The following is a 22,545-nucleotide window of genomic DNA, read 5'->3' on the forward strand; positions in this document are numbered from 1 at the left end:
AATTTTTAAAATTAGGAAATAAAGGGAGTTCCTGTTGTGGCTCAGCGGGTTATAAACCCAACTAGTGTCCGTGAAGATGCGGGTTCCATCCCTGGTGTCACTCAGTGGGTGAAGGATCTGATGTTGCCATGATCTGTGGGGTAGGTCGCAGATGAGTCTCAGATCCCGAGTTGCTGTGGCTGTGGCTGAGGCTGTGGCCGTGGCTGTGGCCGGCAATTGCAGCTCCAATTCGACCCCTAGCCTAGGTACTCCCATATTCCCATATGCTGTAGGTTTGGCCCTAAAAAGCAAAAAAAATAAAAAAATAAAAATAAAAACAAAAAAGGAAATAAATTGTACAATTTTTTTTTTTTGTCTTTTGTCCTTTTTTAGGGCCACACCTGTGGCATACGGAGGTTCCCAGGCTAGGGGTCTAATGGAGCTGTAGCTGCCGGCCTGTGTGGGAGATACTTTAAGACTTTGTAAACATCCAGTTCTCATGAAAGGTTTATCCGCTAGTTTTAGCAGTCATTGATGATTCTTGCTTCAACAGTTAGTGCTTGCCAAGCTTTCCTGTAATTTATTAGCATTCTACTATAAGGAAGAGCTTCACACGCACACACACGCGCATGCATGCACGCACTGTTGTTTTGTGCCCAAATTGCCCATTTGGAGCCCCTCCAGGTTGGTTTTTTGTCCTTTTGCCACACCCCTGTCATCCTTTGAGCACGTTCTTACTTTGGCATGAGATATTCTAGGCTCATCATTTTCTTTTCCATTTCCAGATTTGAAATTAGCCATTTCTTGGAGTTCCCGCCATGGCTCAGTGGTTAACGAATCTGACTAGGAACCATGGGGTTGCAGGTTTGATCCCTGGCTTTGCTCAGTGGGTTAAGGATCCGGCGTTGCCGTGAGCTGTGGTGTAGGTGGCAGACGCGGTTTGGATCCCGCGTTGCTGTGGCTCTGGTGTAGGCTGGCGGCTACAGCTCTGATTCAACCCCTAGCCTGGGAACCTCCATATGCCGCGGGAGCGGCCCTAGAAAAGGCAAAAAGACAAAAAGAAAAAGAAAAAGAGATTAGCCCTTTCTCCAAGGAGCCTGCTGCTTCTGCCCCAGAGGCCTGAAGATTTGTGAGTGGCAGAGTCTCAGATGTGTTTGAGTTCACCCAGATAGCCCCATTCCACATCTCGCGGTCTTATTCCTTCCCAGCCAGTGCCATAAATTTCACCTAAAAGAACTGACACAGCTCTGAATTCAATTTCAGATTGTAATTCTGCAACCCACACAAATTCGGGGCCTGGTTTGAAGCCAATTAAGCTCTCTATCTACAAAAAATAAGAGGTTTTTTTTTTTTGGTCTTTTTACAGCTGCACCTGCAGCATATGGAAGTTCCTGGGCTAGGAGTCAAATCAGAGCTACAGCTGCCAGCCTATCCCACAGCCACAGCAATGCTGAATCGGAGCTCCATCCACAACTTTGCCACTACTTGCGGTAATGCCAGATCCTTAACCCAATGAGAGAGGCCAGGGATCGAACCTACGTCCTCATGGATACTATGTCAGATTCTTAACCTGACAAGTGAGAAGATGCTCATTTTATCCCAGAAACCCCAGCTGATCAAGTTTAAATATTTTATTCCTGTCATGTGCTGGGCATGCTAGGTTTTGGAAATGCATTGGTAAACCAAACATGGTCCCGCTGTCTGCGACTTACACAGTATGGCAGATAACAGATGAATATTTCATTTAAAGGCACCAGTACAGGAGTTTCTATTTCGGCTCAGAGGGTTAAGAACCTGAACAGTATTCATGAAGATGCAGGTTCAATCCTTGGCCTTTCTCAGTGGGTTAAGGATCCGGGAGTTGCTCTGAGCTGTGGTGTAGGTGTCAGGCGAGGCACGGATCCTCCACTGCCGTGGCTGTGGTGTAGGCCAGCAGCTGCAGCTGTGATTCAACCCCTGGCCTGGGAACTTCCATTTGCCACAGGTGTGGCTCTAAAAAGAAAAAAATAAAAGCACCACTACATATATCTGGCAAAGGACTTTTATCTGGGATACACACGCCAAAAACTCTAAAAATAAATTTAAAGTGATGGACAACTCCGATAAATACATCAGCAGAAAAAAAAAAATGGAGCAGACCTTTTATAAAAATAGGATATTTCTGTGGTCAATAAATATGACAAGATGTTCAACTTTGTTGGTCATGGAAATACAAGCACAATGAGATAGGACTGCAAACCTATCAGAATGACTAGAGATAAAAAGCCTGGCAATGCCACGTACTGCTGAGGACGTGAAGCAGCTGGAACTCTCATACTGTTACGAGACTGAGCATGAAAACAAACACTCCGGAAAGCTGCTCAGCATCTGCACGATCTAAATGCTATAATCCGACCTGGCAATTCTATCTTTAGATATATAACCAAGAGAAATGTGTGTACGTGTTCACCGAAGACAGGCCCGAGAATCCCCATAGGCGCTGCATTCGTAAAAGTTCAGACAGAAATGAATGGATGAAGGATGGGTAAGTTGTGGCGTATTCATACAATTGAGTGCTATTTAGTGGTAAAAAGGGATGAGCCAGGAGTTCCCGTCGTGGCGCAGTGGTTAACGAATCCGACTAGGAACCATGAGGTTGTGGGTTCGGTCCCTGGCCTTGCTCAGTGGGTTAACGATCCGGCGTTGCCGTGAGTTGTGGTGTAGGTTGCAGACATGGCTCGGATCCCGCGTTGCTGTGGCTCTGGGGTAGGCCGGTGGCTACAGCTCCGATTAGACCCCTAGCCTGGGAACCTCCATATGCCGCAGGAGCAGCCCAAGAAATAGCAACAACAACAAAAAGACAAAAAGACAAAAAAAAAAAAAAAAAAAGGGATGAGCCACAGTGTGGCTGAATCTCACAGAACGTTGAGCTACAGCCGCCGGCCTACACCACAGCCAGAGCAACCTCAGATCTGAACCGCATCTGCAGCCTACACCACAGCTCATGGCAACACACGACCCTTTAACCCACTGTCGCCGGGAATTGAACTTGCCTCCTCATGGATACTAGTCAGGTTCATTTCCGCTGAGCCACAATAGGAACTCCTTGAGTTTGGCTTTTTGCCCCCAGAGCAGTGGGAAACCAGGAAGAATTTGAAGTGGGGATGTTGGCATTACTTGCTGAGATTAGATGTGCGGAGGAGGGGAAAGAGCGAGAGCTGTGAGGATTTTGAGTTCTATGGCTGGGACATCCGGAAGATGGGGACGGCGGTTTCACTGGCCGAGCAGGGCTGGGGAGGCGGTGGAGTCAAGGTTGGATTTGGACCCGTTACGCCGGAGATGCTCATTAGGTAACCAGGGGCTGTCCGGGAGGCGGTGGGCGACAGGCTGAAGTTCTGGGCCAGACCTGGGCTGGGCACGTGTGTCATGAACACAGAGGTGCCATTGCAAGTCCCAGGTACCTGGGAGAACAGAGAGCAAGGAGAAGGGACACAGGGCAGCTAATGACATGGGTTTTTCTGGAGAGACTCGAGCTGCCAGAAGGTTTGGGTTGCACCTGCTTTGAAGGTGCTGCTTTGGAGTTCCTGCTGTGGCTCAGCGGGTTAAGAACCCAGCATAGCGTCTGTGAAGATGCAGGTTCGATTCCTGGCCTTGCTCCGTGGGTTAACGATCCGGTGTTGCTGTGAGCTGTGGTGTAGGTTGCAGAGGTGGCCTGGATCCTGTGTTGCCGTGGCTGTGGCTTCCACCGCAGCTCCAATCTGAACCCTAACCTGGGAACTTCCATATACGGATGTCAAAAGGATAAATAAGAAAAGAGAAAGTGCTGAGTGAACAAGCTCTGTGGCGCCCCCCCTCCCCACCAGGCACTGTGCTCCCACCCGTGAGCAGAACCTGGCCCTGCTCAGGGCCGACAGCCTCGGGGGCGGGGGGAGTCTCCCAAGCCTGGACCAGGAGCACCAAAATGCAGATTCCTGGGCCTGGCCATGACTCCCTGAAACAGCAGGCCAGGGCCGTCTGCCCTCATCCAGCCTCCCCGGTGAGTCTTTTACCCATGGAGGTTTGAGACTCTCTCACTTCCAGTGGCCCAGGAGTGTGAGAGAGTGTGTGTGTGTGTGTGTGTGTGTGTGTGTGTGAGACAGAGAGGGAGGGAGGAGAGAGGGAGAGAGGGATTTCCTCTCTCTCCCTCTCTGAGGGTGTGGCTGCTCCAGTTTGGGGAAGCAGTCAGTTCTGTACGCTTTGCTGTGTGTGTGTGTGTGTGTGTGTGTGTGTGTGTGTGTCGTGTGTGGGGGGCGGGCACGGTGTCCCTCCCAGGAGGACAGAGTTGGCATTGACGAAAACCCTTCCGGGCCGTTTGATGCCTCCTTCCCTCTGCCCTGAAGTCGGCCAGCACAGTCCTCGTGCAGCCCGCTCGCTGGCCGCGCTCACTCACAGGCCAGGATGGCGTTTCGTCTGGCCCTGCGCGTGGCGCTGCTGCTCCTCTCCGGGGTCCTGGCCCCCGCGGTGCTCACAGGTAAGGGTGCTCCCTGCGCTCTGCCACCACCAGCCCCCCGAGGCCAAGAACCACCTGAGGCCAGAATCTCTAAGGCCCACGGGACAGGAGCCTTCGTGGGAGGTGGGGTGGCCGTTTGGGGGGATTCTGTGCGGGGCTCTCCTGCGACAGCCGGGTGGCAGCTGCATCACGGACCTCAGAGAATCGTTAGCCCCAGAGACAGTGACCTCTGGAGTAGCACTTGGGGAGCCAGTGACCTGGGGAGCAGGGCCAGGGACATTAGCTGCCCAGGGGAGGTGGGATTCCCCTAGCACCCTAAAATCTGAGTCAGAAGGGGGCACCAGGCAGGCAGCCGAGGGGCAGAGTCCCCGGGCCCCCGGACGTAGGACACAAAGCCCCGCCATTCACTTTGCAAGCCCTGCAGGCCCTTCCCTGCTGCTGCTCTGAAATGTCCTTTGAGACTGAAGACCCAGGTACTGAAGACCCAATTCCAGAGGGAGCACAGGCCGGAGACCCCTCTGTAAAGCCATGGGGATACTGGACACAGGCTCTGCACCGAGGCTGGAATGGGTGGGGTCTGGGGTCTGGCACGGAGAATGGTCCCACCGGGCTGTGGGCAGCAACTCCTGGGGCCTCAGTCACAGGCGTGGACACAGCTCTGGACCCTGGGAGGGGCCGGTGCAGGTGGGCTGTGACGCCTGAGAGAGAAAAGACAGCTGGGCCTCGGGTGGTCTTTCTTCTGGAAAAAACCAGTGTCAGTTGACCCTGAGGTGGGCCCTGTGGGGAGTCCTGGGGCGGGAGGCGTGTGTAGGTGGGGAACCTCAGAGACCCTCCCTGCAGCGTGGGTTTTGGGGGGCCGTCCGTGGCTCTGAGGGGGCGGCCACGATACCACAGTGTGGGTGTGGGGCTGGGGAGAGCTGCTGGGCGTATGACGCTGGTGGGATTCCCACGGCCACACACCCGGGCACAGACACGGGAGAAACGGGGGTGGCGAGGAGCCCGGATGCTCCAGGAAGAAGCTTGCAGCCCCGCTTTGTCCCTGGCTCGGCCCTCCAGCCGCCTCTCAGCCTCTCTGTGCCTCGCCTCTCCTATATGATGGCGACAACCACGGTGCCTCTGCCTCCCTCACAGGGGACCGAAGGTCTGCCAAGTTCACACACGCGAGCCTGCAGGATGCGCCGGGCACTTGGCAGCCCTCGGGCCACGTTCGGAGAATGGGTGCCAGCACCCCCAGCCCCTCTGCTGGGTGCAGGGGAGCTTCAGGACAGAACTCACAGGGCTAGGAAAGCACCCAGCCTCCCTTTTGGTGGGAGAGGTGCCAGCTGGGTGAGCCAGGCGGCTGGTGTGGTTGGTACCCAGGGACCTGGGGAAATGACCTAAAGTAGGGTGGCATCTTCCATGGTCCCCTGCTCTCCACCCACCCCAGTGAAAGTCTTCTCCTGCCTGGTGGGCAAAGAGCACCCGTCTGCCCAGGGTCTAGGGCTGTGGGCAGCTCTTGTCCAGCTTCTTGGTCCTCCGGCAGCCAGCTCTCCAGCCTAGGCTGCTGGCCAGCGGCACCCACAGCCCAGGTGGGTGGGCTTCATCTGCCGCCACAGGAATGCTCGGGGACAGCCTCGTGCTTGGCGTCCCCAGGACCTCACCTGGCCTCACCTCTCTGCTTCCCTCATGTGTCCTCGGGGCCCTAGCTGGCTGTCACCCTTCCTTCTGGGAAGGAGGGTGTTTGGGAGGCTCCTGGCTGCCCTGGCCCATGTCTGATGCTCAGAGCAGGTGGGTACCAGCCCGGCAGGCCCCCTGCCTGCTGCTCCGTGGGCTGGGGTCCTGGGCAGGCGGGCAGGGAGGGAGTGGCGCTGTGGCTGAGGGCCAGGCCCGGCCTGCTGCCCTCCCTGCTGGTCACCCGTGGCCGCAGCCACTGGGGTGGGGGGAGCAGACCAGGTTGCACGGGCGGGAGGCCAGAGCAGGGATGAAAAGGCCCTTCATGGCTGCACAAAGGCTGTCTGTGAGCTCAGGCGCCTGGCCTCGGGGCCAGTGGTCAGAATGAGCGTTAAACAAACTTATTTACCGAAAGGCAGGGGGTGGGGGGGTGGGGGGAGAGCCCACGGCTCCCAGGCCCGCGGCGGGGTCACGAGACCCCCGCTTGTCCAGGTTTCCTGGGGCAGAGCACAGAGTTGCAGGATGCCGCTCACGCTGGGTCCTCGGTCCTGCCCCTCTGTGTCCTCACTTAGCATGGCTGCTGGCCTTCCAGGCCTGCCCAGGGCTGCCAGCCTCCACACCTTGGCTCACGCCAGCCCCTCTGCCTGGCATCTCTCCCCACCCCCCAGATGGGCAAATCCCTGACAACGGCTCCTGTTCAGGGCCCCCAGGAGGCTGGATTTGGGGAATAGATATGTCTGCCCCTCTTACTGGAGCAAATTAATAGAGGCATGGAGATGAGGATACGAAAGCGCATGCCCCCCGCCCGGGCAGCTGCACTTCCTTTGCTGGAGGCTGTGGTTCTGGGGCACCTGCCTGGGCTCGCAGGGAGATGGCTGGCCCCTGGGGCCCTGGCTGCTTGGGTGCAGATGGGTCCTTGACTCCTGGATTGGGCTTTGGGGCTCTCCTGGGATGGTCAGTGGCAGCAGGCGCACAGCCCACAGAGCGGCCTGGTTTGTGTCTGGCCACACTGTCCAGGCCAGAAAGGCCCCAGGCCAGAGGCAGTGGCCGATGGCGGCCTTGACAGCAGAGCCACCAGCTTGTGAGGGTGGCACGAGGCGCGTCCGAGCCTCGTTTTACGGGTTAGGAAGTAGAGTTGGGGGGGTGAAATCAGTGTTGCGGGGCCCCAGGGTGAGGCTGAGATGGAGCCAGCGCCCCCGCCCCGATTTGGGAGCCTCTGAGTTCAGGCCCTTAAGCTTCAGAGACTGGCTGGGTCTCAGAAGCAGGGCAGGAGCGGGTGTGCACAGCAGGGGCGAGGCGGCCTGGGCTGCCTGCAGGGAGGGTCCAGGCTCCCGTGGGGAGCAGCAGAGTGAGGCTGGGTCACGGGGGGCAGCCAGGGAGAGGGCCTGGATGGGCCTCCCAAGTGCCCTGCTCAGAGGGCCTGCTCTCCCCCAGAGGTGGCTCCTAGGCTCTGGCAAAGGGCAGAGGGTGACCGCTCCCGCCTGGGAGTGAGTCCCTGCCTGACAGGGGCTGGGGGCTGGTCACTCTTCTTCCTGAGCTTGAGGCTGACTCCCCTGCCACCCAGGCTGGCTGACCCTGGTACCCAGTAGCTCTCCCTGGTGGCCTCCCTGACCAGATGTCTGGCAGCTGGAGGGGAACTTTGGCTGGTGGTGAGGGGACAGGGAGGTGCCTGCCTGCCACTCTGCCTTGGGTGTATGGTGACAAGTGGGAGCCAGGGGGTTGGCACTTTGTCTGGGAGACGGGCAGATGGCAGGCCCTAGACCTCGGGGCTGCCAAGCGCTGGGCAGACCCAGGCCTTTCTATGCCCAGCCCCCAGATCCTGAGACAAGCATGTCCAGGGCCTGGAGTTTTCCACGGCAGCTGCAAAGCCTCAGACCCCAGCCCGCCCTGGTGGCGACCGGGGGGCACGGAGGTCCCTTCCCCCTTCCTCACGGGGATGTCTTTGAAGCTGGCACTGGACCAGGGCGGCCTCCAGATGCCAGCACTGCAGTGGAGCCTGGGCCCTGGGGTGCGGGTGCAGGGGCCTTCTGCCCCGCGAATGTGACAGTGTCCCTGCCTGCAAGCTGAGTCCCGGACTGGATCCATCCCAGGCCTGGGAGGGACTGCCAAGGGCAGGGTCTGGGGAGGTGCAGACCTTGTAAAATTTTATCATGAAAACATCTTAAGTTTAAGAAAGGTGACAGTAATAATCCAGTGACCTCTGGCAGACTCTTCGCTTGCATTCGCCAACATTTTGTCACCGTTGCTCTTCTGGCTTCCTGTCCCCAGCCACTCACTTATCTGACCACTGAACTACCGGACAGTAGGTGGCAGATATCTTGCCTCTTGGCCCATAAAGGCCTCCTAAGAACCAGGATGTCCTCTTACCTAAGCAGAGTCAATTACCCAGATCAGGCAAATGATCTAAACCACAGCCTTATTTACAGTTCACTGATGGATCCCATCACGTTCCATCCAGAAAGCTTGTTGCTTCTGTTGTCACGACGCCTTAGTTTCTCATCTGGAACAGTTCCTCAGCCTTTGTCCCTCATGATCTTGACACTTTGGAAAGTCTAGTTATTTTAAGACTGTCTTGGGAGTTCCTGTTGCGGCTCAGCAGTAACGAACCCAACTAGTACCCATGAGGACGCGGGTTCAATCCCTGGCCTCGCTCAGTGGGTTATGGGTCTGGCGCTGCCATAAGCTGTGGCGTAGGTGGCAGAGGTGGCTCGGATCTGGCTGTGGCTGTGGCGTAGGCCAGCAGCTGCAGTTCGGATTCAACCCGTAGCTTGAGAACTTCCCTATGCCACACAGGCGGCCCTTAAGAAAAAACAAAAAAGACCGTCCTGGAAGTGGGGTTTGCCTGTTTACTTATGTTGTGCCCCAGATGGACACTGTTGGCAGAAGCCCCTCAAGTACCTCTGTGACTCCCCAGAGCACCCCCCTCTCCAGGAGCTGGTGAGCCTGGAAGCAGGGGGGTGGGCGTGGCTTTTAGTGCCCGGGGAAGCTCTCAGGGGTGGAGCTGGGGAGGGTGAAAGCTGCACCAAGGACCTGCCAGTGGGCCGGCCAGGGCGGTACCAACTGAATCACAGCTTCCCTGGAAGTTTCTTGGGAAGCACAACCTGGTGCTGTGCTGTCCAGGAGCTTCAACCCCCAGCAGCACTTAAATGCCAGGACTCGCCTAAGCTTAACCGTGGCCTTGGTCTTCCCAGAAGCAGGGATACAATAGCCCCCAGCCACAGGGCAGCTGGCATCACCAGACGGTGTGTTGGGAAGCCCACTAAGCCGGCTCCAGGGACAGCCTGGGGGCTGAGCATCCTCAGATCACCAAAGAGACCAGGCCTAGGAGGGCCCTGACCCCATTCAGGGCTGGGGTGGGGAGGCCTGGAGCCTGCTCGCTATCCTAGTCGTGAAGGAGACTAGGTGTCTGGGACTTCCTGTCTGGGAAGGCTGATGGGCCCAGGGCCAAGATCCTTGAAGGGGGGAGCAAAGCTGGTGAGGGCTGGCTGGGGTCAAGGCCGGGGGATGGGGCTGGGATTAACATACAGGCCTCAGCCTGTCCCTCTTGTCCTCTGGGGCCCCTGGGTACCCTAAATCTTGCCAACCCCAACCCACGAGCAGAGAAAGGCGCCTGCAGAAAAGGCTGCCCGGAGCCTGATGTGCTGATGGAGCCCCAGCTTGGGAGGGGGGGAAGGGGGCGGGGTTATCTGTTCCTGGGGCTTCCCTATCACCGACACACACCCGTGGCCCTGTCCTGTCTGGTGGCAGCGGTGTGTGGCACAGAGGCGCCTTGCATTTTGAGCCTCAGGCACTGGGGGGCGGGCTGCTCCCCTCTGCCCAGGTTGGGGCCAAGGAGAAGCAGGCTTGCTGCCCCTGGGGTGTGGGGTGGGCTTCCCCTCTCCACGTCCTGCAGCAGCGGCCCCTCGTGGGCTCGGGGTGGGCAGGAGCCCTGGATCCCGGAGAGAGCGCTGCCTCACCTTCCTGGCACCTTCTCCACGGTGAAGGCTGACCTGCGGCTGCCCGGTGTGTGGGGAGGATCCCTGAGACGTGTCCCTCCCCCAGGCCTACAGAGCCCAGGAGTTTGGGGGCAGGGGGCAGCCTCTGCTGCTCTGTTCCCCCTCCCCCTGCCCTGAAGTTCTGCCACCAGCGCAAAGTTCGCGCAGCTTTTCACGAGAGGGCCTGTGGATCCCTTAGCACCCCATCAATCTGTCCTCTCAGACGCAGAGGGGAGGCGGTGCGGGGGTCCGCCTGGCCGCGGTAGGGGCTCTGGGGCCACACCCGGCCCCTCGGCCTCCGTTCCCCCCCCCGCCCCCCCCGCGCGAAACCGGAGGGCAAGAACCGCCCTGAGCCCCGCACACAGCGCCCCTGCCGGGTCGGCTAACAGCGGGGGCGCCGTCCCTGCCTCCTGGGCCCCACACCTGTCCTTGGCCTTGCAGCCGAAGGCCCGCAGGAGCCCGAGCCCACCCTGTGGAACGAGCCTGCCGAACTGCCGTCGGGAGAAGGCCCGGCGGAGAGCACCAGCCCTGCGCGGGAGCCCGCGGCCACCGCTCCGCCGGCGCCCACCGCCGCGCCCAGCCCCGAGGACAGCACGGCGCGGGAGCGTCTGGACCAGGGCGGCGGTACGGCCCCGGGGGCGCGGGGGTCCCGGGGGTGGGGGGGGGTGGGGGGGGGTGGGAGGCAGGAAGGGGTGGGGGGGTGGGAGACAGGAAGGGGTGGGGGGGCCGGGCTCGGGGCTGACGTGGCCCCCCGTCCTCCGCAGGCTCGCTGGGGCCCGGCGCCATCGCGGCCATCGTCATCGCCGCCCTGCTGGCCACCTGCGTGGTGCTGGCGCTCGTGGTCGTGGCGCTGAGAAAGTTTTCCGCCTCCTGAAGCGAATAAAGGGGCCGCGCCCCCGCCGCGGCGCGACTCGGCGGCACCCCCGGTGCGCGCCCCCGTGTCTCCCTGTGTCCGCGCGTGAGTGTGTGTGGGCGAGCGGGTTGGCGACGGGCACGTGCTCGGGGCTCGAGACGCGCGACGACGCGCACACGTGTGCGTGCACGGGTGCACGTGCGCCGGGGCCCTCACCGCAGGAGCGCGCGTGCCGTGAGCGTGCGCCGGGGGCGGAGGGGGTGCGGCGCGCCCCGGGCTTTTCGCCAGGTTTCCGGGGGTCCCCTCGCCGCAGCCCCCAGCTCGTCCCCGGAACTGCCCTCTCCCCGCCCCCTCCTCTCGGACCAGAGGGAGGCCCCGAGGGCAGGAAAGGCACAGGGCAGGAAAGGCACAGGCCAGCCCCCGGCTTGCAGCCCAGCATCTGGCGGTGGCGGGGTCCCAGCATCTGGCGGTGGCGGGGTCCGTGGGACTAGCGATCATCTGGGCTCCCAGCGGAGGCCAGGTGGTGATTCTGGGGGTCGGGAGCGTCTTCCGACTCCGGCAGCCGGGCGCTCTCTGCGGGCTCAGAGTCCCAGACCCACACCCTCAGGACCCCTGGGGAGCCCTCTACCGCAGGCAAGTGCTGTGGGCCCCTGTCCCTGCTTCCAGCCCTCAGCCCCAGACCACCTACCTCCCGCCCCAGGCTCGGATCGCCCCCAAGTGAAACGGGCTTCTCCGAGCCGCTGGCAAAGCGCGCAGCCCCACGCAGGACGCAGGATGGCTGTTGGTTTAGAGAAAGAAAACAGGCTTTTCAAGCTCCACTCTCCCCATGTCAACCCTGAGGGAGGAGGAACCGCCCAGCAGCGCACCCCAGCTTGGCCCTGGCATGTCCTTGGCCATGCCCTCTGTTTTCCATACTTCCCAGGAAGCCTAACTTTTATAATTTAGCGCGAGAGATTTTATTTTATTTTTGTCTTTTTTAGGGCTGCAACCGCGGCATATGGAGATTCCCAGGCTAGGGGTCTAATCGGAGCTGTGGCCGCCGGCCTACACCACAGCCACAGCAACACCAGATCTGAGCTTTCTCTGCAAACTACACCACAGCCACAGCAACACCAGATCTGCTCTGAGTCTGCAACCTACACCACAGCTCACGGCAACACCGGATCCTTAACCCACTGAGCGAGGCCAGGGATCGAACCCACAACTGCATGGTTCCTAGTTGGACACATTAACCACTGCGCCAGGACGGAAATTCCCAGCGCGGGAGGTTTTAAATAGTGGCTTACCTGCTCTGGGTGCAGCAGGAGAGAAGCCAGAACTGCATCCTGTCCCCACCCCCACAAGGGCCACTGGAGTGGGGACCCTGAGGCCTAGAGGGGACAAACTCAGTGATGGTTTAGCACCCAGGTCACAGGAGGTTCCTTTTGAGTGAGTGTTGGTGGTGGGGCCGGTCCCCTTCTCCTCTCACATTATTTCTGGCAACTATTTTGGCCTCCTGGGTTTCCCTGAGCCCCTGACTGCACCTGTTCTAGCTGAGCCCAGTTTTCCAGATGAGCACGCCCCAAAACACGTCATGGCTTAAAAGTTTCTGCTCACAAAAAACTTATACACGGACTGGTTTTCATGAAAGTGCTTACGTTTGTTCACCTAAACTCCAGCAGCCAAAGCCCTCCTTGACCCAGTCCATGTGCTGTTTCTCAGCTCCAAAAGGAAAAGCTGGGTAAGGGCCAGGACCAGCGACATCCCCCCTCCCCCACACCCTGCCTCCACCTCCCCACATCTGGGCAAGAGCAGCGTGGGGCTCAGAAATGCCCTCTCAGGTGCAGGTACTCCCCCTGGGGCTGCAGCAAGAAACTTCAAGGGGCCCCAAGAAAATCAGTCCCCCACCGGGACCAGGAGGTCCTTCCCCAGTCGGTCCAGCGTGCTGCATGTGTATGCATCTTGCACGGATTCAGCCAGTTCTCAGAGGGCCTGAGGCCTCGAGAACACCAAGGGCTGTGCTGTGGCTCGTGGGAAGATGCTATAGTGTCCCACTTGGTCTAAATTTTGGGTATCTGATCAAAGCGTGTCTGCGCAGGCAGGGTGGATCCAGGGCCCTCCGTATTCCGGGGCTGAACCGGGGTGGGGCGGCTCTGAGGGCCAGCGGCTGCCTCTCCATAACTGGCTACTGCCTCTGAGGGCAGGAACAAGTGCCCCAGGCCAGGGACTGGCCAGGGAGGGAGCCACCATCCCATGCCTGGTGTTCAGATCCCCTGTAAGACCACCACTCACTGACACCCCTGTGCCACTACGGCCTTCCAAACCCGCCTTCTCACTTCCACGGCAGAAACGTGACCCCCATCCGCTCAAACAGCTGCTTCTATCGGGGGTCCTTCTACAAGCAGAGGTTCAAATCCACTTCCACCCTGAGGCCCCGGCCCTGGCTGTGTCCTCCTCCAGGAGAAGCCCCCCTAACCCTCTCCCCGGACACACTCTTGCACGTCGCCCTGCCCAGACTGAAAGGCCGCGCTCCTGGGTGCACCCGGGAAATAAAGAGTAGAACTTCCTCGCCTTGATTTTATACATGATGCTTCTTTTAATGCAGCCAAAAATGGTATTTGCTTTTCTCAGAACCATAACCCATATGGGATGCAGTGACCAAGTCATTCCTTTATGATACCCGGGCTCCCGAAGGGGCCAGAAGATGTAAGTTACGTCCAGCCCGTCGGGGAGCCCAAGGCGGCATGGCCCTCAGCCAGGCTCTGGGAGGCCTGCCATGAGGCAGGACCTGGCCGTGCAGCCAGAGGCTGGCGGGGGCTGGGGCGGGGGCGGACGGAGGCCGCTGGTCTCTCCGTCCTTGGACTCGGAGACCAAGGGCCGCTCGTCAAGCTCATCAGGCAAGGGTGGCCCGTCCGTGCGTCCGGCCGGTTCGAAAGAATGGCTTCCAGCGCAGAGGACACGTGCAGGGGGTCGTGACGACCAGCCTTCGCACCTGCCCTCGGCCAGGGACACCCTGGGTCTGGGGCCTCTTTCGGTGCCTGAGAAAGGCCCTGGGGGGTGCCAGCCCTCTGCCTACCGCCTCGGAGAGACAGGAGGAGGGGGTGCAATACTGCTGAAGATACGCGTTCTCATGTACAAACGCAGCAGAGGAAGAGACGCGGGCGCCCGCCTCCAGTTTGTGAGCAAGGGGCCAAGACACAAGCACGCACCACGTGGTGGCAGGAGGGGCGGGCGACCCCGGCCTTCCCCCAGGGCCCCCCCACCGCCTGCTGGGGTTTGCCTGCCAGGCCCTGCCCCTGCCCACCCGCAGGGGCCAGGGGTCATTGCCGATTTCGGCTGCCCAGCTTCCTGCGGTCCTTGTTCTGGCTGCGCTGGGGGTCATCCATCTTGTGGACACGGAAACATTCCTTGAGGTTCTGGGACCGAATCTTGGGGTTCAGGATCTCCTCAGCCATGTTGCTGGGGAACCAGCCTCTCTCCTGGTCGTGCAGACGCTCGCCAAAGATCCACCCTGCGTAGGGAGGGGACAGGGAGGGTCAGAAGCTCTCCGAGGGGTGCGGGCCAGGCCTGTCCCTGGGCTGTGCGGGGAGCCCAGCGGCCTTTCCCGAGGTTCTCTGTGCAGCAAGGCCCCTGCAGGAAATGCTCTAACGGGGTCTGTCTGCCATAAGCTGGGGCGGTGCTGTGTGCACAGAACCAGCTGCATTCTGTGCCATCACGTGTCCCAAATGCATGGACCTTCGCACCCACTTCCAAACCCTCACAATCCTAGGCTGCCCCGTGTGAGGCCAGGCCACCCCCCCAAAGCAAGAGGCAGCTGAGGGACTGGTGGGGTGGTAGCCGACCCCTTGGTTATCTAGCTGGGAACCTGGGCAGCTCCTTCCTGAGCCTCAGCCCCCTGAGAACTGGGTGGTCAGCCAAGGGTGGTCGTCATGAGCTGGCCAGGTGCCCTGGCTCTCTAGACCTCGCCCCCACCCCCATGTCACGGTGTCTCTGCGTGGGTCCTGGGGCAGGGCTAAGACCTGGGGTTTGAGGGCCAGGGGCGTGCCTTCTGCAGGCCACGTGGGAGGGGGGTGGTCAGCCTGTTTATATTCTGTGGGGTAGGACGGCTCTTCCCGTGCAGGGTGAGCCCCTAGGACTGGGCAATGGTGGACATGGCCTTCCCTTCAGGTCACCAACCTGACCAGCCAGGACCCTGAAACAGAGGAGCACCTGGCGGGAGGGGAGATGCTTTGTGTCCTCTTGGGGATTTAGATTAGGGATCATTGACGGAGAAATCAGGGATGAGTTTTTCAGGGGAGGGGAGCGAGACTCCGGCACTGGCCCACGGCAGGAGTGGGCAGGAGCCCCGGGGGGTGGCTTCTCGGCCCACGTGGAGCTCCAAGCCTGGTGCTCAGAGGCTCACCTGGAAGCTTGTGGCAAATACACGTCAGGGGGTTCCTGGCCATCGCCCTTCCCACCGTGATGGGGTGGGCTGATGCCAGCGCCGGATGAGGGGGAGGGACCTGGAGCGAGGCGCTCGGCTGGGCCTGAGGCTTAGTGGGGAAGGCAGACCTCGCAGCTCTGGGGAAGGAGCGCAGAGGCGCTGGGAGAAATACCTTCTCCCTTCGAAGAAAGGCCAGAGGAAGCCAGGACGGGCAGATGGTCTAAGGGAGCAGAGACAGCAGGGCCTCGGGCTCTGCTTGCCCATCAGCCAGCTCTGATGTCTGCTTCTCCGCGTGGGGCAGAGCCTGGGAGGTGGGGGCGGGGAGCCACAAGTGGCAGAGGCACCAGCCCCGGGGCCTCACCATCCTCCGTCTTGTCCAGAATGTTCAGGATGTCGGCCAGCTCCAGGGTCAGCTCGTCTGGCTGCTGGGCCACATACGGGTGCACGCACTGGACCTGGGGGCAGTCTGGGGGAGCAGAGAGGGAGGTGGCACGTCCTTGTCACCATGCCGCCCGCCCTGTTGGTACACAGGCAAAACCTGGATCCCCCGCCCCACCCCCCGCAGTTTGCAGGGACGCGCTGCCTAAGAGACAACACAACCCCCCCACCAGCAACTGAAAAGGGGCTCACGGGAGGGAGGGAGAGTGGGTGTGGACCCAAAGAAAATGTGGTTAAAACTGCCAGGGGTTCTGAACAAACAAGCGGATACAGGGGTGGACAGGCTGTGAGGGGCTCTTGCTGAGATGTCAGAAGGAGCTTCTTGACCTTGGGCTGGGCCCCGGGAGTAGTTTTGGGGCCCCAGGGGCTGGGGCCTCTCACACAGGACTCAGTGAGCATGCTCAGGATGGCAGCTTCTCTACGAGGAGGCTGGACTTGTGCCCTTTTGTATTTTGTAAGGTTTTTGGACAGTTGGCCACTCCAGAAAACACTGGCGTTTGCCTTCTGGGCCCAAATCCCCTTTGGTTTCCTTGCAGCACCTGTCTCTCAAGACCCAGTGGCTTTCATTTCCTCATTAACCAGCAAATCGTTTGCAAAGCTCAGACATGTCATGTCCTCCATGGGGCACTAAGCTGGCACTGGGCGTGAAGGGCAGTTGAAGCAGGCTTCCCCGAGACCTCGCAGGCCTGGTAGAGGGAGAGCAGGGGCCCCAAGGCTGACGCAGCGGCCCTGGACCGGCAGAGCCTCCGCCAGGCCCCCCACCCCCACCTGCCATGGCCAGCAGGCGCCACGGTTCCAATGGGCCACGTACCCAGCAGCCGGGATGTGAAAGAGACAAACTTGGTTCTTCGGTTGGGGGCCAGTGAGGTCATCCAGCGCTTCATCTCGCTCCTGGGACAGGGAAGAGGACAAATGCCCCAACCGCAGGGCAGCGACCCCCACACCAGGGGAACTGTGGCTCCAGGCATCCAGCAGGGTGGCCGTCAGTCCCGAGCCTCACTCAGGGCCGCCCCGAGGGGCCAGGAAGCCAGCGGTGGGGTGTGGGTGGAGCCCTATAGAACCGCCCTCGTGGATCTTTAAAGTCAGTGGGTGAGGGTGAGCCCATGACACCCCAAAGTTACCCCAGAGGAGAGCCCTCGGCAATCAGCATGGGGCCGCAGTCATGGAATCAGGAGAGGCTTGCGCGGTCCCCACCCCAGGCAGTGGGAACAGCAGGCGAGAGCTGGGAGCTCCGGGGTGGGGGTCGGGCTCACAGAGCCCCTCGCCTGGTCCCTCTCAGAGCCCTGGGGCTGCAGGGAGGGTGGCCCAGCTGCTCAGAGGGGACAGGTGGGCCCGTGGCCACCGAGTGAAGGTGGGTCACTGGTTGGCCTGGTGCAAAGGCTCTACAACAGCTCATCGGAACCGAGGGGCCCACCCAGAGTCAGAGGCCCAGAGGAAACACGAACACACACACACACACACACACACACACACTCTCCTGGCCATGTGCTAACAGCCTGCACACGGACACTAACGCTGCACAGAAGCCCTCCCTGCACGGCCTGGGGAGGAAGGACTGGGTGGCCAGCGTGATGAGCCTGGAGCCTCCCGCCACCTGGGCAGGTGACTCAGAGGAGCTCAGGCGTCCCGGCAGGGCCGCTGCACCGGGCACTCACTGAGAGGTCGCCTTCAGCATGTAGGTGGCCTCCCGGTCATCCGCGTTCTCCAGCAGCCGCAGGATGAAGACGTTGGCCAGCGTCTGGCCCTGGTCCTCCAGCTCCTCCACCCGCAGCAGGCCCCGTGGGGCCGAGTCAAACACCTGGTACTTGTCTCTGGGGACCAAAGGTGGCAGGACGGGCACGTCAGTCCCCAGGAGGCTGGGACCCTCCGGAAACCCCTCACCCGCTGCCGCCCCTCCTCCCCTCCTGGCGGAAGGCCCCGCCCCCAGCCCCTCTCCCCCCAGGGACGCGGACGCGGGGCAGCACCCAGGACAGCGCAGCGGCCCCGCTGCTGAGCAGGCCCGGTGGGGCAGGCGTGGGCTGCTCCCCCTGCCTCCTTAGAGACTGGGGAGAAGCTAAAGCTCGGGGCGGGGGGGCGGGTGTTAAATAAACTTGGCCAAGGCCCAAGGCCTTTAAGCTCGACCCGGGGCCTGAGCTGCATTCTGCTACCGGGATCCCGCCGCCGAGGAGCTCCGCGAGCCCTCCTGCCTGCCGCTCACCCGGGAATCTGCCGGCAGATCACCAGCAGGTCGTTGAAGAGGAAGAGGTAAATTTCCCGGAAGAGTTTCTTGGTCCGCAGGGTCCGGGATGTCTTGGGGCCCGACATCTGCTGCAGCTCGCCCTGCTTCAGCAGCCAGCGCGAGTGGGAGATGATGGGCACCGACTGGGGGTGGGGTGGGGGAGGTGTCGTCAGACCGGCTGGGCCCCCGCGCCCCCTCCCCTGGGCCCGCGGTGCCCTGAGTGATAACCGAGAGTAACCGAGCGTGAGGGCCCACGGGCCCAGGACACGCGGGGCACTGGTGGGAGGAATGGAGGGTGCTGGGCAAAGGGGGGCAGGTCGTGTGTAGGTGTGTGTGCACACACACGCGTGCCTGTGTACACATGTGCCTGCGTGTATGTGCACACGCGTGCCTGTGTGTGCAGGCATGTATGTGCCGGCCGTCTATGTCTCTGTGTGTGCCTCTATATATGTGCTTGTGTCTAAGCATGTCCCTGTGTCCTGTGTGTGCCTGCACTCACACATGGGCCTCTCTGTGTGTTGTCGCCCCCCTACCAGGCTCGGCCTATGTGATGCGGAATCAGAGGAAGAGCCACGTTCACAGGGCGGAGGAGAGAACCTGATGCCCCAGCACTCAGGCTGCAGGCGGAGCCGTGCGGGGGACAGGGGGTCTGCATCCTTACCTGGGGCTCAGCTGCCAAGCCCAGCGTGACCTCAGGGCCCCCCTGTGAGCACCATGCGCTCGTGTGTCCACATCACCAGAAACCCAAGCTGTGGAGCCACGAGGGTCACTAACTCCTGAAGCTTTATGCAGAGTTGGCGCGACGGCCATCAGATGTTCCAATCGCCCAGATTTAAGAACGTCCCATGTCACGTTCTTCATGAGAGCTGACTGTACAAGGTCCCACAGGCAGTTATCGAGAGCAGGCAGCTCCCAGGTCCCCACCCCATCTTGCAGAAGACAGTCTAGGCTATCGTGACGGCCTGGCCACGGGGGGCAGGCGGGGACCTTTAGCTAGGGGGTCTGGGAAGGCCTCAGTGGAGGGGACACTGTGCTGAGCCCAAGGATGACTGGCCACAGGGAGCCTGGCCAGTGCCAGATGCTCCAGGCCGGCGGGGCTGGGATGGGGACAGGTGAGTGGGCTCGGGCTCACCTTGATCTTAAACTCCATCTTCTTCTGAATGCTGATCATCTGCTCCGTGCGGCTCATTTTCCTGACGCCCTCGTTGCAGGCTTTTACCACCTGGGACAAGAAGGAGGACCCATCAGGCCACCCGCAGCCAGCCGTCTCCAGCCCCTCCCTGCAGCCCACTCGGGCCACAGCCAAGACTGGCTGGCCAGTCTCAGCTGGGCTGCAGCTCCTTTATCCAGCACCTTCTGGAATAAAGGCAAGAGGGAGAGCTTGTCAGGCGGTGAGTTACGGTTCTCTGCTGCAGGGGAGAAAGTTAGGGCCTGGTCTTTGCCGGGACCTAAATTCCCGAGAACACGGCAGGTGGGGCCGACCCCTCGCATCACCTAAGAGAAAATCTCAACAATGAGATGTCTCTTCTCATCCGTCAGACCGGGAAGTGGCTGAGGTCTGGGAATCGGGCCCTGTCACAGACTGTGGGGGGCACAGGATACTCAGGTACCACTTTCCTGGGAGGCTACTCAGGTACCAAGGAGCCAAATGAAACTGCATTTTCTGGCACGTCTGGGGACGTGTTGCGAAGAGACAGTATCTGCACAGGAGCGCCCAGCACAGGGCTGGCACGCAGCAGGCACTCAGCACTTAGGACGTGGGTCCGAGGATGCTCCCTGCGGTGTTCAAAGGAGGTGAACAGTCCTCAGTGTAGCTGTCCGCAGCTGGGACTGATTCATGCTCATAGATCCATGTAACCCTGGGAGTTCCCGTCGTGGCGCAGTGGTTAACGACTCCAACTAGGAACCCTGAGGTTGCGGGTTCGATCCCTGGCCTTGCTCAGTGGGTTAAGGATCTGGCGTTGCCATGAGCTGTGGTGTAGGTGGCAGACGTGGCTTGGATCCCGCGTTGCTGTGGCTCTGGTGTAGGCCAGTGGCTACGGCTCCGATTGGACCCCTAGCCTGGGAACCTCCATATGCCATGGGAGCAGCCCTAGAAAAGGCAAAAAGACAAAAAAAAAAAAAAATCCACATAAGCCTGTGCTCTGAAATCATGAAAAGTGCAATAATTTTACGTGCACTAAAGTGGAGAGCAGTCAGCTTATCACCGCAAGCCCTTTTTGCTAGGGATATAGTCATGCGTGCAGGTGTCTGTGTGTTAAGTGGGGGGTGGGGTAACTGGTCATCTTTATTTGCTTATGAACAGTCTGTGAATTTTTTTGTGTTTACCCACATTTTTATAAATTAGGGGAAAAGAATCCCACGTTTATTTTTCAGAAGTAAATCATGAGAAACAAGAGTATGCGGTTCAGATCCTGCATTGCTGTGGCTGTGGTGTAGGCCGGAGGCTACAGCTCCAATTTGACCCCTAGCCTGGGAAGCTCCATGTGCCGTGGCTGTGCCCCCCACCCCCCAAAAAAGGAGTTCCCGTCGTGGCTCAGCGAAAACGAATCCGACTAGGAACCATGAGGTTGCAGGTTTGATCCCTGGCCTCGCTCAGTGAGTAAAGGATCTGGCGTTGCCGTGAACTATAGCGTAGGTCACAGACGCGGCTTGGATCTGGTGTTGCTGTGGCTGTGGTGTAGGCCGGCGGCTACAGCTTCAATTTGACCCGTAGCCTGGGAACCTCCATGTGCTGAGGGTGCGGCCCTAAAAAGAAAAAAAAAAAAAAAAAAAAAAGAAACAAGAATATACTTTTCATTACAAGGAAATGAAAGGGAGAGAAAAGCACAAAATAACTTGAAAACAGAGAACACTTGGCGGGACCCCGAGGCCCCTTGGGGCCCAACATGGCCCGCTGCCCAGCGGCAGCTGCAGTGAGCTCCCATCCGACGAGGGGTGCGGGCTCCAGGGGTGAGCGGAGGGCCCCGGGAGATGCTCGTGGCTCCAGCCTTTTCTCAACGGCTGGGAGCCGAGTGCTCTTTTCTGGATTCAGAGGGTTTAATCACCAGGATTTTGGTGGCCAGCTGGCCTGAGTGAGCAACATGAGGAGAGGCCGGGGGGAAGCAACTGCATTAAATGAGGAAGTCCTGGTGGCTCGGCATGGCTTAGGACCACCGTCAGATGCCCACGGAGCCTAGTCCTGTTACTGCGCTGCTCCCGCTGGTGCAGTAAATGGACAGGACTTCCCAACACCAGGCTCGTGTCCATTACAGGGCCACCAGCACCACTTGGCTGCCGAGAGGGGGCTCACAGGAGTTCCTGTTGTAGCTCGGCGGGGTAAGAACCAACTATTCTCTATGAGGAGGCAGGTTTGAAACCTGGCTTTGATCCATAGATAAAGGATCCAGCACTGCCACAAGCTGCAGCGCAGGTCACAGATATGGCTTGGATCCTGCATTGCTGTGGTTGCAGCTCCCGTGTGACCCCTAGCCTGGGAGATTCCGTGTACTGCGGGTGAGGCCCTAAAAAGAAAAAGGAAAAAAAAAAAAAAAAGCAAAAAAGAGTGGGCTTGCAGCCCGGCGGATGCCCAGAGCCAAACGCAGGAGCCAGGCTTGAAGACAAACGCATGAGAACAGACACCAACACTGTCTCCCGCACAAGCCCGCTCTGCCGGCACTTCCAGGGCAACCCTGCTCTCCGCGAATCTGGCACAGAGACGGCCTCTCCTCCTGGGCAGGAAAGCCTAGGGCTTGGGGGGGCCAGCGAGTCCTCTCACAGGCTCAGGAGACCCAGGGATAGGCGTGGAGCCAGGGGCACGGGGCAGAGCGCCCCACCAGGAGGCCAGAACGAGCATGTCGCCGGAAGGAACAGGGTTGGCTTCTGACACTGGAACCAGGCAAGGACAAGCGTGGGGCCTCTGAGAGCCCAGGCCTGGGGGTGGCAGCAGAGTAGGGGCTGGCGGGAGGGGTCGATGAACAAGTGAGTGGGAAAAGAGCCCCCTCTGCGGCCTGGGGTGAGAAGGAAGAAGAGCTGCTTTGGGCCGGCCCCGCCTGGCGTAGTCTTTAGACCCCATGACTTTTCTGGAGCCAAAGCAAACATTAAAGTGAAGCTGCATCTTCCAAAGACATACGGACAACGCAGGAGGGAGCAGGCCGGGACGGGGGGCTGGGGGGGGGGGAAGTTTACCGGGTGGGGTGGGGCGGTGCAGAACTCACCAGCTCCAGTTCCTTGTGGGCATCCAAGGCAGTGGCTTCCCGTTCAGAACTTTCTTCCACCCTCTTCAGGATGTTCTGAGCACAGGGAAAGTCCGCCTTCAGTTTCCTCCTCCCCTCTCCGCCCCCGCTGCCCTGGCGGCCTCCCTGCTGCACGGGTCCAAACAGCCTCGTGTGGCTGCACCTTCTGCGTACAAAGAGCCCCGCCAGGTACAGACAGAGGGCGGGAGAACCTTCCACTGCCTGAGAGCCGAGCATTGGCTCTAAGATGATAACCATGGGTCGAAGTTTCCCATAAGGACTCCCCTCGAAGGCCAAACCGGAACCCCAATCTCCTTAGGACCAAATGAGGGGGAGGGGGGCCAGCAGT

General features: G+C 60.0%; 2 protein-coding genes across 3 annotated transcripts in view; one reads left to right on the forward strand and one right to left on the reverse strand.

Annotated features, from left to right (window-relative positions):
- Nucleotides 1-4,317: 4,317 nt before the first annotated feature.
- On the forward strand, nucleotides 4,318-11,014 carry SNORC (secondary ossification center associated regulator of chondrocyte maturation). Its single transcript, NM_001185185.1, has 3 exons — nucleotides 4,318-4,468; nucleotides 10,513-10,695; nucleotides 10,836-11,014. The coding sequence occupies exons 1-3, from the start codon at nucleotides 4,396-4,398 to the stop codon at nucleotides 10,943-10,945; spliced, it is 366 nt and encodes a 121-aa protein (NP_001172114.1). The 5' UTR covers nucleotides 4,318-4,395; the 3' UTR covers nucleotides 10,946-11,014.
- Nucleotides 11,015-13,475: 2,461 nt separating this feature from the next.
- NGEF (neuronal guanine nucleotide exchange factor) overlaps nucleotides 13,476-22,545 on the reverse strand; it is a 126,692-nt gene continuing 117,622 nt past the window's right edge. For both annotated transcript variants that reach the window (XM_021074904.2, XM_021074905.2), the window contains 7 exons: nucleotides 22,179-22,253; nucleotides 19,115-19,204; nucleotides 17,962-18,125; nucleotides 17,420-17,575; nucleotides 16,576-16,655; nucleotides 15,688-15,792; nucleotides 13,476-14,414 (listed from right to left, as the gene is read on the reverse strand). In XM_021074904.2, the coding sequence (XP_020930563.2) occupies nucleotides 14,224-14,414; nucleotides 15,688-15,792; nucleotides 16,576-16,655; nucleotides 17,420-17,575; nucleotides 17,962-18,125; nucleotides 19,115-19,204; nucleotides 22,179-22,253 (861 nt within the window). In that variant the 3' untranslated portion in view covers nucleotides 13,476-14,223. The remainder of the gene's footprint in view (nucleotides 14,415-15,687; nucleotides 15,793-16,575; nucleotides 16,656-17,419; nucleotides 17,576-17,961; nucleotides 18,126-19,114; nucleotides 19,205-22,178; nucleotides 22,254-22,545) is intronic.

Source organism: Sus scrofa, chromosome 15 (assembly GCF_054392235.1).
Source record: "Sus scrofa isolate SSC_HxYL_T2T_F1_AM1 chromosome 15, Sscrofa_HxYL_maternal_Yorkshire_Landrace_v2.0, whole genome shotgun sequence".
Taxonomy (NCBI): domain Eukaryota; kingdom Metazoa; phylum Chordata; class Mammalia; order Artiodactyla; family Suidae; genus Sus; species Sus scrofa.